An 18,283-nucleotide genomic window follows, 5' to 3' on the forward strand; every position below is an offset into this window, starting at 1 on the left:
AGGATTCCATGTTAAACTAAGGAAGGTGTACAGCTCATTTTTGCCAGTTTTATTTCCATTTGAATGGATTTCCCTACAAGTGATAAAGAAGCCCTGAAGAGCTGCAAATAGTAAAATCAGAGCTTGGGTCCAATGCAGAAGAGCAGCTCTGGAAGGGACTGTGTCCTTTTCCAGTCTCATCCCTAAGGATCAGGACAAATATACAGGTCTTGATTGCCTCTCCTTCCTGTAGTTTGGGTACATTAGATCAAAAATTGTTGGGCAAGAAGAACTCAAATGTGCAAGACACAACTGACCACAGCTGATCTGATGACCAAGCACCAACACCAAAGAAAGGAAATGCCATCCCACAAGCAGCCAAACATTCAACAGCAGGCTCTTAAACAAACAAAACACACCAATCTAGGGCATGGAACTCCAACACTTTTACAGAAGAGCCTGAGGACCTCAGTGAGGGGACTCCTCAACCTGCTCCAGCAACCAGGAGGAAGGTGTGCCTTCAGCCTCCAGGTGACTGGGCTGGAGGGAGAGAGGCAGTCATGATTAAAAGCCTCCCAAGAGGTAAATGATGGAGGGTGGTAATCAGTTCATCTCTACTTCCACCCCAGGTAAGATTAAAAAAATCCCTAAATCAGCTTTGTCTGCAGCAAATGAAGATTTAGTTCTGATATTAGCACTCAAAGACAGAGTCATTAGGCTTTGGGACAGGCTGAGGAGGTTGCCAATTCTCCTTCATTAGTTTCAGATGAGGCAGAGACACACCCTTGAGGGACAGGCCAGGCACACTAAACCCAGCTTTCAGGAACAGCTGAACAACACCATCCCCTTCCAGACTTGCCAGTCAAGGACTTCCCAGGCTAAAGTGAGAGTGAGACCAGCACAGAATACGCTCTGAGTGGCTGACAGGAGAACCACAGCGCACAGACAGAAAAGCTTGTGCAGGCTCCCTTCCAAAGCTCAACCATTTTGAAGCCTTGTGCTCTGACAGGCATCCATCTCAGCTTGGCTTCATGTCCCCCTGCCCTCACACAGGCCCTGCAGCCATCCCTTTCCCACAGAGGGGCAGATGCACCTCTCAGGATGTCTGCTCCTGTCAGGGATGCTAATGCAGTGACCTGTGCATGCTCTTTGTTCCCAATGCAGCATTTCAAAAAGCCTCGTCGTTCATTTAAGGTGAAGCAGATGCTGCTCCTCTGGTCTCTTTGAACAGGCTTATCTATGGGCTGGATTTCATTAAGTGTCTTGTTCTGCATTTAATAAGCTTGCAAGTCTAGACACTTTGGTTCTCCCTCTATCACCCCTTTGGTGTACCAGCAGGTAGAGACAACAGAGGTTAAGAGGGAAATATTTAGCCAGCAGATTTAGATGCTATCAAGATGATTGCATAATTCTACTTTGACTCACTGCAATTTCATACCCAGGGATTTTTTCTCTCACCCTAGTGCCAACCCCTTTTGAAAGCAAGAGGCTGCTACCTGCTGTAGTAGTACAAAGGAGGTTGCTATGAGGTTCAAGGCACAGACTTTGGGATATTCATAAAAAACTCACATTGAAGCAATGACCAAACAAGGGAACAAATGTCCAGAGGAGCTACATAGGGGAACTGTCCTTTACCACACACTGTGATGGTGATGTACAAGCAGAACTGTGAGCAACCCAGTCCACTTGAGTTGTCAGATACTTCCATATGCAGCTGGCTGTCACCTCATCCCCCAGCCAACAAGGAGAACCCAAGCAGCAGCCTGACATCCTGCTCCCCCTCCCCAGATGCCCAGGCAATGGGGGCTGCACTGTAGGAGGGGGCTCCTTTGTAGGAGCACTGAGGCACCTACAAAGCCCCACAGGAACCAACCAAGAGCTCAGAAGCAAACCAAGAAATGCCCTGGGACCTTAGCCAGGTGCTTTGCCCAGTCGACTTTGGCTGTTTGCAGAGGTGCTCTCAAAGGAAAAGCGCCTGGCTACAAGGTGGGCAGTGCTGGCTGTGTGCCAGCTACCTCCAAAGGGAGCTTCTTCCTGCAGCTCCCATGAGCCAGGCATGCCCTTTGGAGAGCCAGTCTGACAGGACACATGTGGACCCAAGGGCAATATCAAGACCAGTCATTTGCTTATCTGTCAGCAGTTAGCATCACTCCAGCGATGGGAACTCAGCCGAGACTTGTTCATTATGGTTCTGACCCTGCATCACACTTGAACCCTCGGCCTCCACACAAAACCACTGTGTTTATCTGCTGCTCTGCTTAGCCCCAAAGGCTAAAAGTGAGATGGATACAAATTCTGTGGGCTCACAACGTGCTGGGAAAGAGCAGCATTGTTGTGGATCGGGGCTGCAAGACGTGCACATTACAATTACGTGTGCTGTGGGGATGTACCAAACAAAACCAACTGCATACTTACATTAGAGCAAAATGGCTTTTCAAAAGATTAATCAGAAAGAAAGATCTCTCTCTTTGGGAAACAAGCAGCCATAATCAGCAAAATACTTCTCTCTCACAGGATTGCAAAACAAGGCATGCTCTGCCCTCTGAGCCGAGTCATGAACTTTCCCAGCAAAGGGGGACACAGAGCAGAAAAACTGCACAGAAACAACAGGATGGAGATTTTTCACATTTTTATCCCAAGGAGAGCAAATTCAAGGTCTCTGCACTTACCATCAAACTTCTTGTATCGGGAACTAAACATGTTTTGTAGGTGATTGCTAAGCTCTACGACGGCGTTTCTGAAGTCGTGTTTACTCTGCTGACTGTACTTCTCCTCCATTTCTTGGGAGCAGCATGTGTAGCCTTGCGAGCAGACTTTCAAGTGGTCACCTGAAAAGCAGAGAAGAAAATATCCCAAGTTAAAAGGACTCTCTGTGCCAGAGGAAAGAGGACTCATGAGGCAGGGTGTGTGAAGATTTGCAGCACCATTTACTTCATAGGAGATTCCCCCACTGTGAGTGCTGGGCCAAGCACATCAAAACCTGATTACTTAGAGAAACTTTATAGCAACACTTGTAAAAAACTTGTCTTTCTGAGAGAACATTAAAAAGTTCAGTTGTTAACTTTTTAGTTATTAACTAAAAATTTTTTTTTTATTAACTGAACATTATTCAGTTAATAAAAGAATAAAGAAACACTCATTCTGTACAGTATAATTTGAAGAACCAGAAAATTTACCTGTATATAGATATATTGTTTATGGCAACTTGCATAAAGTTTTTGCTGAGTATTTTAAATACTTCCAGTTCATTCAGTTAATATACAATATCAGTGGCAATGGCCCTTTTTGTCCAGATAAGTGCTTTTTTCTTCACCCCTCCCCAGTCCAATTATCAGAGGAGAAGTAGTCTCTCCCAGAAGCACAGTTGTCACTGACACTAAATTATACTTGCTTTATGCAATGGCTCATGAAAATGCTTCATATTTCCTGGCTCCTAATTCTGCAGTTTTCTGTCATCATCCTGGAGGAAATAGGGGGTTTGTTTTTGGAGACTTCAAACAGATTTTTTTTCCTTAAGATAATTCTTTCCTAAGAGTCATCTGGTCATCACTCATCTGGCTGACTTGGTCAGAGGATCATCACCAAGTGTTTCAGTATCTGCAACAGCTCCATTTCAAAATCTCTCAGACAATCTGGACGTAGGATCTGGACCCATATAATTTGCTTTTTGATGCCTTGCAGCAGTGTGGGATGAAGCTGTCCCCTTCCAGCACCACCTGTAAAACTTTTGTGGGCCAAGATAAACCCTTGGCACAGCAGTCCTCAGCTCCAGCCCTCTGACAGGCCCCACAACACAGCACCAACACAAAGCAGGTGGGCTGATGCTGAAATGGTTCAAACTTGGGCAAATTGTGCAAATCTTTGTCAATACAGAAGATAGGATCAAAACAAGCAGTCAGGATGAGAAACTCATGTTTCCAAGTAAGATGGTATTTTAAAAGACACAGCCAACATGTAAGCTGCTGCCTTCTCTCCCATTTCACACCCTGCTGCCAGACCTTATCTTTCATTCTGAAGAAACAGATGGAGAAGGGAAAACTCTTCCCTGCCTGCTCCCACCCTGGAAGTCACTAAGGACCTCCAACCACCGTGGAAGTTCAGAAACTCACTGTCAGAGCTGCAAAGGACTTGTCAGCCCCCATGCAGAAAATAACATCTTCCTGACAGGCAGTGCACCACACATTTAAGGAAGAGCCATCCATCCTACCTGCTAGAGCATCAAAACTGGGTTTAGAGAAACAAAAGCAGGTTTTGGACAGTTCAAAGCCTGCCCATGGTTAACACAACAGGCTGATGCTCTGCCTTGCCTTGTGCAAGATTTCTCAACAATGTCTTTTGCCCAGGTAGTGAACCTTTGTATCACTGTGCATGACTTCCCAGCCAGAAAGGTCAGTGTCTCTCCTTACAGACACTTCAGGGCCATCTTAAAAAGCGACACAAATATTTTTATCTCTCTCTCTATATATATAGTTCCTAAGAACCTCTCCTCCTAAAATCTATTTCCCTGTTGCGCTACAGGGTTTGTTTGTTTTCTGTGGCATTTCAGAGAGACCTTGACCAGCAGATAATTCTGACACAGCTAATTTATTGCACAAGACCATCCACTGCTCTTCAATTACGGAAAGCTCAAAGTCTGCTACGGGAAGCAGCACTGCTTAAGCACAGCTTTCGGAAAACACAGAAAAATGTCACTGACTCCTTACAGATCTATCTTTTTTCCCCAGACCACTCTTTCTGTCTCAGAGGAGTACCTCCAGCAGCTCCAAGAGAGGCAGCTCCAGGTAGCTTCATAAGTAATTTAAAAAAGAGGAAGGGGTGCACCCAGATTTTCAGATCCTGCCCACTAAATCCATTCTAGAACACGCCTGGGTACTCCTCTCTGAGCCCACCTTACCAGCAAGCATCAAAATAAGAAAGTGCCCAAGCACCACTGCTTTATTTCACCTTGAATCTCTGCTCCAATTCCAATACAGGACTAAGACTCTGACACAACACAAACCATGAATAGCAGCAAAGCTAATTCAAACCTACTGATAGCAGGATTTCTTTTCCTAGTCACACTTCACAGACACTTCTGAAGTTATCACAGATGCCCTGTGATCAGTGGTTTTAACAACTTCTCCAATTTATTTATTATTAAAAAAGGCCCAGTATTTCACAAATACAGGTATCCATTTCAAATCTATTAACATTATTGGAGTACAGTTATCATCCAACCTAATGTTACAAAGCAAAATCATTTCCTCTAATCCCCTTTGTCCCAGATTTGACAGTGTCTCCCCAGGACACACGTGCAAAGCCAAGCAAGAGCACTACTGACAGTAAATCAAGCTTGCACAGATCCCATTTGGTTGATCATTAAGAAATAATGCTCCAAAATGTAACTCAGACATTCAAAAATGAATGACCAAGCAATCTAATTATGGAAGATATTTCTCAGTCATGTCAGCACTATGTGGTCTTGGCTCATGATCAAGAATTAGCTCTGTCTGGAGCTGAAGAGCTCTGGCTACTCAGTGCTAATCATAGGAGGATGCACTCTGCTACCCAGCATTTAAAAAACAGGAAGTTTAGGTCTGTGGGCTGCTTTTCTTGCAGTTTTCTTATGCCACAGTGGGAGATGCCACTGGAAAGTCACTGGGGGCCCCATTTTTTCCCACACAGAGGTTTGTCCTTAGCACAACTGCATCCCTAAGAACACATCCAAACAACACTGGCACGGTGTGTGAGAAATCTCATGTCTGGTCTTTTAAATCTGCTAGCAGAGCTGATCCATTCAGGATCCATCCATGGGACTCATCCCATGCAGACAGACCCTGATGCAAGACATCACCAAACAGCTTTCAAACACCACGGTGCTACAGCCAGGGGAATGGAAGGGAGGAAGGCTGGAGAGCTCCATGTGAGCACAGATCACTTATGAACACACAAACACCGACCTGGAGCCAAGGTCAAAGCCAACACCCTTTGTCAATCTGGCAGTGAACTCCTCTAAGGAAAATGAGTGAAAAATATGTGTATTTAGGCATACTTAGCATAGATCTAATGTTTATGTATATTATGTAGAGAACGCCCATGGTGTGCACTCACTGTCAAGGACACACTCAGCAATAATTATTTCCCAAGTTAAAACTCATCAAATAATGCCCATACAAGGCAACTCTTCATCTACTGTTGAGTGTGAAAACCTCGGCAGCTTTTGTAATTTATCACCATGTGAGCACAGCAAAGACATAACTCTGCCACAGCCTCCTTTCAAGTTAGCTTTTTTATTGAATTGTTTGGCAGGGTGTGCAATCATCACATCAGGGGCTGCATGGCAAAAAGAGCTCAAGTAGCAGAGACTGACTCCAAATATCCACTGCATATGCACACCATCACCACAGCTTGACATGGATTTGCAGCAAATCTTTCTCATGGCCTGTTGCAGCAAGATTTCTCCTTATTTTCCTTATGATACATATGAGCACAGAGAGAGAAATGAGGGACCAAAAATTATGGATAATACTTGCTCCTTGGCTGGTTAACAGCACACCTCTGGGGAATGGAGGTTGCTGTTTAAAGATAAATGTGATGGTACATGACATTACCATCTGTACATCCAAGCAAATGCACTCAGAAATGTAATCTTGCAAACTTATGATACAAGCCATTACAGAAACACTGCATTTAGCAGACTCCAGGCACACAGAGTTTCTTCCAAATCAAGTAACTATTTTGCAATGTGTTGAAAAACAAGTTTTTATCAAATGAGTAAGTGAGTAGTGCAAACTCAGGGGCTACACGATATTTAAAAGCAGTTCTCTTTACCAAACAATTTTCCAAGATCTTTTCAAAATGCTGTTTCTGGGTGTCTAGCATGCTTTCCCAGCCTGCTTCTCCTCACCTCAAACAAGTTCATACTTAAACTAACTGCAAAACTAGCTAAAGCTTCAGGAGCAGCTTACTAGGAGGTGAGGAGTGGATATTTCTTTAAAAGGCTCCCCACAAAGCCCAGCCCCTCACTGGAGCTCAGCAAACAAGCCAGAAGTGGTTTATGGTCTGAACGTTACTGCTGGACTTTGCTCCCATGTGAGAAATCAGGCTGGGGTAAGGTTGGGTGGTGGAGGAGCAGGAGGCAAACACTGCTGAGGACCTGAGAACTGGGCCAGCATTTCAGCCTTGCGCTCTGCCCCTCCCCTCTAGCACACACGGGCCTGTGTCATCTGTAAAGGAGTTTTATGACTTCCTCTGAACCAACTACCAAAGGAATCCTGGACTGTAATGCCGGACCCTAATCCAATTTCACACTAGACTTGCCTTCTAATTATCACAGAATATTAGGCTTCCACCCATCATATATAATTGACATGCTACTGAGGCTTTACAAAACCCCCAGCAAAGATGACAAGAAACACTAGCATCACCCCTGAGCACAGCTCCACTGCTCCAGCCCCACATTAGCAAGGGGCAAGAACAAGAAAGAAAAGCATGAGCTTTTGATTGACTCTGGCAGAGTCATCGAGACAGACACAGCTACTGAACTGTCCACTCAATCCAATCACCTTCAACTTACCCAAAATACCAAAAATGCCCAGCTTTCCTGGCTACAAAATGATCTGGGGATGCTCAGCACCACTGGGAATGGACCATGAGCTCCTGTCCATCCTCACTGGCGCTGCTGTAATCCCTAGAGGATATCAGCACAGCCACAGCATAATCACTGCTCACACTGTTGGTAGATACCTAATAATGAAGAGCACTACCAAAATGCAGAGTCTTGGCATCTAAATATTTCCAGGTGAAATTACACTCAGCTGTGTGCTTCTCCTTGGTGCCGTGTGGCATTCACATTCTCTGAAAAAATTCCTTCGCCCAGGATTTTTCTCCTGGGAAGCTGAGAAGCCTCGGAGAAAAGGAAAACAAATCTTATCTCATTTGCTTCTCCTCTGTTTTGCTCATGCGGAATGTGTTTGGAGATTGTTTACCCACAGGCGATTGTTTCATTGGATTCTGCTGTGAGATGTTTTGATTCTTTGGCCAATCGGGGCCAAGCTGTGTCAAGACTCTGGAAAGAGTAACCAAAGCATGGGGAGTAAAAGCAGTCCTCCTGTCCATGCCACTTTAGACTTTTGGGTGGCCCTGGCTGGTCCTGGCTCTCTGCTGAGCCCCTGCATCCAGCTTACTCTTCTCCCTGCCCAAAACTACTCAAGGCAGGGTGAAGGAGCGTGTCCTTACAAGTGGAAAACATCGCTCTGCTGCTTCCCAGATATTTGTGTATTTATTCATACACTGCCCTTTAATATAGTTGTTTGCAGTTGGTCTTGTATTTTTGTTTGGGTTTGTTTGTTTCTTTCTTGTTTTCTTTTTTCCCCTTCTCTTCTGTGTTGGGCTCAGAATTGCAGCAGGTTCTGCAGTGCCTATTTTTGGGTCCTGCAATAGGGAATTAATCTCTCTGGAAGTTAATTAACATGTCTCTTGTGTTCCAATTTATAGATTATGTTATTGTTTGTTTAAAGCCTGGGATATTTTTTTTAATTTTATTTTAAGTCGAAAACAGGAAATTGTGGCTGAATTCCACGAGCTTTGTTTCTTATTTGAGGAATTAAAAACATCTTTAGGTTTTGGGGTTTTCAAAAAACTTTTGCTTGGGTCACAGCTGCCAGTTCGCATGCCTTTAGTGCTCTTACTGCTGTGGAACTCATGGAAATGGTAGCTCTGCTTTGTGTCGTGGTTTTGCCTGTGCAAGCAGGAAAGCTTCACTTCTGTTGAGCCCCTGCATAGCTGATAACATTGGAAAGGGGGATGGATGGATGTTCAGCCACACAGCCACAGTCCCAGTGCCTTGGGACAGTGCTGCTTGCCTCGAAATGTGCCACCAGCTTGGAGAACAGTGGCTTCCCATGGTAGTGCAGCTCTTGGCTGAGATCTGCCTCACTGAGTGCCTCTGCAAAACCATGGATGCCTTACATCCTTCTGAGTTGCTTTTGTAATTTTTAGGGGTACTTTTCCACATAAAGGACGATCCTCAGAATCACCAGGGTCATCCACTGCCAGATCTGGGACTTGCCAGTGGATGACCAGTCTGCTGGCACAAATAGGTGAGCCTGGGTGCATCTCACAAGAGCCTACTGTGTGGCTCTGAAACGTGTTTTTGTGCATTGACACTGGAATCAGCTGTGTTTGAAAAGGAAAAAATTACTGGAAAAGTGGTTGCCAGTGGCATATTCCTGCTTTCCCCTGCCTACCCACGTGTGGTGCCACCCAGCATTGGTGTGAGCATCCCTGGAGGTGCTTGGTGGAGGGTCTGGGGCATGCAGAGGGAGAGGGCCCAAAAGTAGAGGGAGAAAATGTTTAGAAGGAAAAATATTCCAATTTAAATGACATTGGTTGTGATGGAATCCGTTTTGGTCAGAGGCTGCTTTTTTTTTTTTTTTTTTTTGCAAATAGCCGAAAGCTTTAGGGCAAAAATAAATACAAACAAGCAGGTTTTTTGGCTTTGTTTTGCCTTCTTGGTGGGGGATTTGAGGAAAAAAAAATGAAAATTCTCACAACCAAAGTGACTGTCTCCCAACCAGATCTCTTCTATTTGCTGTTCCTTGTGCCTGAGACTTCAGTAATTCTGTGTATTTGCTGCTCCAAATGGATTCTCTTCTCCTCCACCCCTTTCCCCCCCCCCCCTTTAATTGCATGAAATTATACTTGGTGAAGTTTTTTGGATTATCCCAGTATAATCTGCTGACCAATCTCTGTTGAATTTTGAAGTCTGCTGGCTGTATGCAACCTCTTTTTCCTGTGACTTTTACCCTTAGGTAAAGGTAAGAGTTACTGACTGCAGGTATTGGGCTTTTTACATGTTCTTTGGTAAATGGTAGAGGGGCTCAGTCATCCTGGAGGTGGGTTGATCTATTATCTGTATCCAACCTCCCCACCACAGAAGTGAGAAAAAAAGAACAATAATTTTCAGCATACCTTGTCCCCCGTATAACACCACTCACTTAGTGTGTGTAGGCAGACATGTTATGAGAACTATTTCATGCCTAAAGAATTTAGTGATAATAAAGAGAATTTGCATTTCCTAAGTTCTCATTCAGAGATACCATGGAGGGTTCTTTGGTTTTGTTTTTTTAATTAAGTAACAACTCTTGGTTTCCATTGAAGGTTTCTGTTTTAGCTAGAGCCAGGGAGAATCCTCTAGTTAGCCAGAGTTACTTCCTTTTCAGATTTGCTTAAATAATAAGTTTAATTATGTAATATTTTAATATTCTTTTTTCCCCCTCGCCTTATTTGTATATTCAGGTCTTTTTGTGGTTTCTCTCTCTTTTGATGTTTGCAGAAATGTATTATCTTCATCTGTCTGGTTAGTGTTTGGTATGCCACTAATTGACTCAATATCCTGTTTGTTGGAATGAAAGCAGGCTCTATCATGGCATATTTTTCCAGGGTGTAAAACCTTGCAGTATTGGGCCACCCTGTCGGGTAGGAAATTGTTGGCTGTGCTGTGGAAATGAAGCAGTGATGGTATTTTTCCTCAGGTGAGCTGGGTTTTAGCTTCTAGTGAACTCTTTAAACCTCACTGAAGGCAAGATCCAGCATCTTCCTTGCTTAGACATCACCTGCAATGGGCAGAGTCCCCAGCCCAGATGTGCTGTAGAGTGTTTGGGTTTGGTCCTTGGGGTCTTCCACCTGAACCGCTCCCACTGCCCCAGCCTTAATTTGAGAGCTGGGCAGGAGGGGATCTCAGTTGACCAATGATGCTTCTCTGGGCTGCTGTGGAGAGCAGAGACAGATCTTTGTCCTTTGTTTGAGGCTGAAGAGCTGGGTCAGGAGTGTGGGAACGGCTTTCCTGGTCTATCCCCGCCCAGGAGGGATGTTCCAAAATCACTCTGGTTGACCTCAGCAGACAGCATTTACCCAGACTTGGTCCTTCAGGGACTGCCTCTGTCATCAGGTCCAGGATGAGCTTTGCAGTGATTATTTGGACCTGGGTGGGTGGATGCAAGAGTCCTCTTTGTGTCCTAAGTTGCTCTTTCCAGTAGAAAAGTAAGTTTCTTAATGTGCATTTGGCTTAATGTACACACATGGATATAAATCTCTCTTGTTCTCTGCACTCCCTGACCCTCTTGGCAGTAAATTTGGGAACCCAAAGCTGTCAACAAAGCAAAATGGAAAAATAGAAGCCAGACAGACCTCGGTTGTACACGATATTTTAAGTAACTGTAGGTACGCGCTATGGAAATAATTAGGATTATTTGTTGTGTTGAAGGGAGGTATGTCACTGAGGTATTGTGTGCACTGCCATTCCTGTGCCTGCAAGATGGATTAGCAGCTGAGTTAACAGATGCAGTAAAGCTCAACTGAAAATAGTTCACTGTTGTTAAGCGTAGGTGAAAGGGCTTTGGTTTGGGTATCAAAGAGTGTATTTTGACTGCTTGACAAGTTTGCAAAAAAAAAAAAAAAATCATATTATAAGCTTTCTCTGTGAGTCTGGGGAATTTTTTTGTGCCATTAGAGTAATCAGCAAAAAACTGAAATGCACATTGATTAATAACCTAAGTGGAAGTGCGGGGGAAACAAGTGGCTTTAACATTAACAAGGCAAATAAACCATTGATATAAAACAGTTGATAATTGGGTGGGATGTTAAATATGGTGCATGCTGGCACATGGTGCTAAACTGTGGTACTTCCATAGCCCTACCAGTCAGCTTAGGGAGCTGACTACATGGTGAAGATGTCTCCTTGCTTAAAAAATCCTGTGTGGTTGGAAAAAAAGGTTCAGGTGGGGATGAGAATCCATGATGGTGGAATCCAGGACCAAGATCCTGTGTGACTCTGACAGGGCTGGAGCCCATGCCTGGATGGAGACTGGTGCTGGCTGTTGACCTTCATGGTGAGGACCTGAGTTAGGGAACATGGGGCGTGCTCACTCTTTTGGTGCTTTTTAGGTGTGAGATCCCAGCAGAGTTACCAATGCTCTGAGGAGGGAAGAAAGGAAAGCTGACTCTGGTTGCATGAGCCTTCAGAACGGGAATGGGAAATAATTCACATTGGAAAATGGGGCATGTTATTTTGTGTCTGGTGATAAATGTAGGGAGGCTGATGCACAGAGTGCTTCTCCTGGAAGTGTGTAGTTGAATTAAGGATTTGGGATGGTTCTAACACCATGCACTCAGAGCACTGGGGGAAATACAGCCCCAGATGTGCCAGCCTGGTTTGCCCTGCTCTGATCAGAGGGTGCCAGCAGCTCTGCACCATTTTCAGGATGTGAGCCTAGGATTCTAACTCTGCTGCCCTTGGTGGATGTGTCACCGCTGTTAGCAGGACCTCAATGCTGTTTTACATCCCTTCCTTCCTGGCACGCGACCATCTCCACAGGAGTATTCTCCCCAGTAAAATAAACACAAGGCCAACAGCAGCACAGCTTTAAAGCAAGCAGAGAACACTGACCACCCAGTGAAAAAGGAGAGCTCTGATAAGAGGCATCAACTAAAAATTCAAGTTTGCTGCTTCTGCCAGGAAGAAAGCATATCTTGAAGCAGCGTGTGTACGGGACAGCCAAGGAGGAGGTGACAGGGCTGCTTTGAGGGTGGCAGTGTACCCCAGAGACGGATATTTTTTCCTCCCTCTGGAGGGAAAACCTGTTTTCTCCATTTGCAAGAGTATTGCTTTCTTGGGGCTTTTGGAGTCAGGACTCAGGACTTGTGGTAACAGGAAGTATAAACAAAAAGATGACAAGGTTTAAGGGTTCAGGTGTGGCAAAGTCCAGCTGTAATCTAACAGTTGGGAAATCAGGCACCTCTCCTGTCTCTGCCCACCTCCAGTGTCACCAAAGGCACCTCTGTACGGGACAGAAAACTGAGCTTTGGACTGCTTCAATCAGGAACAGCAAAAACCCAGGAAGAACGAGTTTGCTTGGGCAACTTGTCCAACCACACCTGCTGAGAATCACAGGCCCCTGGTGCCCCCACTCTGATCCCCTCCCTTGGCCCAAGGCAAATAAACAGGGCTTTGCCCAGAGGGTCCTGCAGCCCTGAAGGGCACCATCTCTCCATCCTCTGGCTGGGACACGAGCAAACTTCACTTTCTTCCGGGCAGGGACAGATCTTCCCCAAAGCACAGAAATACAATGTGAATTACTCTTTTTGGTCTGGCTGCCCTCTAGTACCACTTGATGATGGATGGTTGGCTCCAGCCAGCATTTCACACACTGTGGCCTGCTAAGGACCAAGCCTGAGGGCTTTTGCTTCTTAAATCCCCCCTTATTCAAGCTTGGAGATACCCGTGGCCTTTCTGCCAGACCTGATAACCAGCCTGACCTAGGAGGGGAGGCAGGATCCTCTAAACACCTCCAACAGCATTCCAAACAAACTGGTAGCCTCCTGCCAGCCCCAGGGGGACACTCAGGGGACATCAGCTCCGTGCACAGAGCAAAAGCTGAGCAAAGCCAGAAAAAGCAGCGAGGATGCTTCCCACCAACTACAGAAATACTTGCTCCAACAGCCTTTAAGTCTTTAAGGGAGAACTCAACTTTTTTATTTTCCAATTTCTCCACGCAGCAGCTAAACCAACCAAAACCCTACCTGAGCCCTCCTAACTCCCAGCCTTCCCCCCTCACAGAACAGAGCCGCTCCCCGCACGGCCACATCCTGCCGCCCCTCGTAGGACAATTAGCCTTAATCCTCGTTAGTTCTGTACGTTTCCTTTAAATCCTGTTACCGCATTCCTCCGTGCACTGGAGCGCGGCCCGGGCGGCCTCCCCCGGCCTCCTCCGCGGCGATGCCGGTGACCCCGCGGTGCCTCCCGGCTCCTGACCCGCCGGGGCTCGGCGGCTCCCGAGGGCCGCTCCGCTCCGGACTAATCTATCTTCGCTGATTAGTTCTTAATCAGGAAGGCAGACGTGAACAAAGGGTGCGGATGAAAAGAGAAGCGGGCATGGAGGGGGTTTAAATAGGAGAAAAAACAAAGATTTTCTTCAAGGAAAGGTTCCCCTTTGCTGCTTTAGGAGGCAGCTCTGAAAACCCGGTCCAAAAGCGGCGTTTGAAGTCGAGCTACTTTCATATTTAAAACATTTGAGTCACTCCAGAAAACCTATGCCAAAGCAGACCGAGTTGGACTACTACAGTCATTTATTTTGGAAGTTTATCCAAGCCTTGGTTAAAGATAAGCAATGTGCCTGGATGTGGAAGAACATCAGAGCCAGGCTGCCAGAGCAGCGGGGAGCTTCCACCCCCTTTGATAGCACCAAGGCACGAGATGGTATCAGTACAACCCAAAATGTACTTATTCCTTCCTGGAGAGGCATGGGAAAGCCAGGGAAGTTCTTATTTGTCCTTGGGAGGCATTCCTGCCATGCTAATGTTATGCAAAGATTCAGCTTAGAAATCTCAGGCACAATCAAGGCATTTAGACCAGACTCATTAATGGCCAACAGTTAATAGGCTGGAGCTGTAATTCCTCTGCTGGGGACTTGAGGGTGTTGAAGCCAATTCCATAAAATATATATATATATATATATATTACAGCTACACTGTTGATCTGTTACTGAAGATAGGAAGCACATCTCTGTCCAAAACACTCTGAAAAACAAAACTAAACCTAGAGTTTTTCAGGTCTCCACTGATTTCCAAAGCCAGTAAGTGCATCAGTCTTCCTAAACCTGGGAAATCAGCAGCACATGTTAGCACTAAATACATGCCTAAGCAAAATTCTCCATGAAGCAGAAGTTTAACAGAATGTAATTACCTCAAAAGCAGCACCTGAATATCACAATTACAAATCAGTCTTTGGAGCCTGCAGCCCTCCTTTCAATTCAAAGTTTAAGGCAACACCAACACACCGAAAACCAGGGTCTTTCTTGTGAAAAACTGATCTGCAAACACATGGTCAACATACTGCCAAATTGGAGAGACACCTCAAAAGAGTGACAACGCGAACTTTTGGGACTTCAAATAAACAAATTTGAACTAATCAATCTGCAAAGTCTGTTTTCTATTTGTGGCTTTGGGTTTGCTGTTTCATGTTTCTTTCTTTGTCTTAGCTGTTTGTTTGCTTTCAATTACACAGGCCCCTCCTTATCCTAACCTCTGAATCTCCCTGTGCTGTGCCAGCCGGGAGGCAGGCAGCAAGGCACCGTGGAATATCAAATCCTGGAATATCAAATGTGAGCTGGAGGATGAGCCAGAAGAGGCTCCTTCTTCAAAGGCTGGTGGTTTTGCTCTCAAATCAGCTTTTTTTTTGGTGCATCCCCTCCACACAAAGATACGGCACCAGGAGTTTGGCGACTGTTCCTCTGCAGTATTTGCTGTTTCACAGGTCATCAGGAGGTAGCAAGCAAAGCTTACCAGATGTGGCTTTTATCACCTCAAGTGGAACTATTTTCTTTATGGGAACCCTGGTTTTTAAGGTTTTATCAGATCACTGCGATTAGAAAAGCCTCACTTACACGCTCAAAAGATCCTATAAAACCTGTAGTTCAAGGTTTATTTGGTCTAGGTGGTTTTCAACTTGGGGGAATGACTTGCAGACACAAGTAATTTGTCCTATAAGCTTTGACTGACCAGTTGCAAAGTACGCTCAAACTGCGCCTGCCTCCTGAGCAAAATTCCATCAACTCACTGACCAAAAGATGTTCTTTTAAGAATATTTTCAAAAAAGAGGGAAAAGAAGGGGGAAAAAGGGCTTGCAGCAAAAAGGAAGTTTCAATTACTTTGTGAAATCAAGCAGAAAAATTAAGATCCAAGCAAACTTTATTAGCTCTGACAAGCAAATGCCGATGCCTTTGTTTCCTATGTGCGCAAAACTTTTACTAAGGAGGGGTCTGTGTGGTTTTGGGTTTGATTTTTCTTCTTTTTAAGCCACAGAAATATGCCTTCTTTTTTTTTTTTTACAACATGCTTTGCCACAACTGGGTTTCGTAACTATATTCGAACGAGGGAACTGGCACAGAGCTATCACAAAGCAGCTGATCCTTCTCCACACATCCACCAACATTTCCATGTGTCAATAGTACTTCACAACCACATTTATCTATGTAAAAACCCACATTAATAAGCCCTCCTCCTGCCTGCAGAGCATGCCAAGCAGAGTAACAGTGCAGATAATAAAAGAACTTAGAGCAGGTTAAGAGACTCCAGAAAGAAAATACACAAAAGGCCAGATTTTTCGAATTAATTTTGCATCCACACATTTTTCAAGGCAGTTGGGCTCCTATTAAGTATTTCATATTCAGTTTGTAGTCTGCAGTCTGGGGGCGACTGGGGGGGTCTGTGGGAGCACAGCAGGACTCTGAAGGCTGCAATATGGGGAGCTGTGGTCCCCTGAAAACCAAGTTTTAGGCTCACAAAGTGAGTTTGAGAGAGCTGTGCTGCCTACTGCCCCACTCAGGCCCTGCACTGCTCCTGTGAACAAACCATCTCCTCTGCCAAAACCCCCCCTGGCTCCCATGCCCCCGAGGCCGGGTGGGCTGCAAGTTGGTGAAGCAGTTATTTCCACCGCCTCAAGGACCAGAAAGTCTCATTTGCTTAGAAAATAAAACTCAGTCCAAGAGCAGGTCCTGGGCAGACATAAATGAGACTTCAGTTCTAAGTGGAAAGTTTTCCACAAGACATTTTCATAGCAACACGGAGACTGTTTTGGCACCGGAGGGAAGGCAGAGCTGCTCCACAATTCCAGCTCCCTGGTTTTCTCCCCAGTTTAGCTCAGCACAGGATGACCTTCTCAGCCCGGACATGGGCAATGTCCCTTCCACAATGAGCAGTTTGGGCCAAATATTCCAGCTGAGCAGCTCCACTGCAGAGCAGCTTTCCAGGAGTCTGGAATAACCACTGCCATCACCCCAGAAATGCCTCTCCAGAGCATCGCAGCCACAACTCAATTTTGAGGAGCCCTTGCTACATCTCAGTACATGGCTGCACACTATGCACACCCAGTAAAGCAGCAAGCTTCTGGAATGCTGCATTTTCCAGCCTTGCCCACAAAGCCACACAAAGGCCTTTCTTGCTTCATCAGTGACCCCAGGGATTGCTGTCAACCCCTTGACGCAGCCTGCCTTCCTGGGAAGAAAGGTGATGCTGCCCTGCCCCAGGTCTTCACTCTGCTGCTCATGACTGTACGAACAGCTGGACCAGAAAGAGCCACCAATTAAAGGGGTTTCAGAAATAATTAGCTCACATCAATCTGATGCAAAGCAGGGTTGGGGAAACAAGCTCAGATGAAGGGCTCTGGGAGGGATAGCCAGCAGAACTTGATCTTGCAGCAGCTCTTCCACTGCAGACGCAGGACCAAGGCACAGATCTGTGCTTCCCAGCTCATCCCTTCCCTCAGTCAGAGCTCCCAGGGGCTAACTGGGACATGCAATAGGCTCTCTGTGGCTATCAGGCTATCTTGGCATTCCAGGCTATCAGAAGAAAGGCATGGGAAATTAATGAGCAATCTGTGAATCTGATATTGCATTGGCCAAAAAATAAAAAATTAAAAAATCATACACTGCTGCCTAGAGCAGGACACCACAATTTAATAGGACTTTCCAATTTAAAGGTTAAAATCCTCACACCACGTGTTAGTGCAGAAGGCAGGAAAGAACACGTAGCTCAAAGGGGATGCCAGCACTGAAAACGAGGAGGTGGGTCAGGTTTAAATCTAAACAGGCCCACCACACATCCATCCTAGGGCCACTGTTTATAATCAGAGAAAGGCAACTTTATACACAAAGATCACACACCAGTGGTTCCTGGCTGTTCCCAGGGAAAAAAAAGCTGCTTTTCAGCTGAACTTTCCGAGAACTGTTCATGTAAATAAGACAAACCTCCAGAAATGCACACGGTCAAGGCTGAAGCAACACATGGAGAAAGGCAAATAAGCAGCACAACAGGAGGCAAGGGACATCCAGTGCCAAAAAACCAAGGTGCAACTTGCCCAGGACCTTTGAAACTCCCTAAAACTGGGCCACCATACAGAGGGAGGGTGTCAGTGAAAATCCTTCCTCCAGCTAGAGGCACAGCTCCAGATTCAATCTCCCTGAAAGAAAAAGAAAATGGATGGTGCCTGGAGAGGCAAGAGGCACCAACCCAAGCACAGGGCAGGACATTTGCCCAGAGATCCCAATCTCCTACATCTCCCACCTCCCTATTTTATCTCCCCTTGGACAAAACACCTCAGAGCTAAGACCACAGCCGAGTTTGTAAATAAGATTTTCTGACCTGCAAAACGTGCTTTTAAGCCCTCGACTGCTGCTCCCACCAAGTGTTACTTTTCCAACAGCCAGGTATCCGTTGCAGAAGCCACCCAGCTCACACAAGCACTGCACTGTGTTCTGCTAGCACAACA

General features: G+C 45.5%; 1 protein-coding gene across 1 annotated transcript in view; it reads right to left on the bottom strand.

Moving 5' to 3' along the window:
* The window catches only part of GPC4 (glypican 4), a 67,339-nt gene that overhangs the window by 34,635 nt on the left and 14,421 nt on the right, over positions 1-18,283 (bottom strand). The window contains exon 2 of the mRNA XM_036402325.1: positions 2,649-2,807. Coding sequence (XP_036258218.1) covers positions 2,649-2,807 — 159 coding nt within the window. The remainder of the gene's footprint in view (positions 1-2,648; positions 2,808-18,283) is intronic.

This window comes from Molothrus ater, chromosome 14, assembly GCF_012460135.2.
Source record: "Molothrus ater isolate BHLD 08-10-18 breed brown headed cowbird chromosome 14, BPBGC_Mater_1.1, whole genome shotgun sequence".
NCBI lineage: Eukaryota > Metazoa > Chordata > Aves > Passeriformes > Icteridae > Molothrus > Molothrus ater.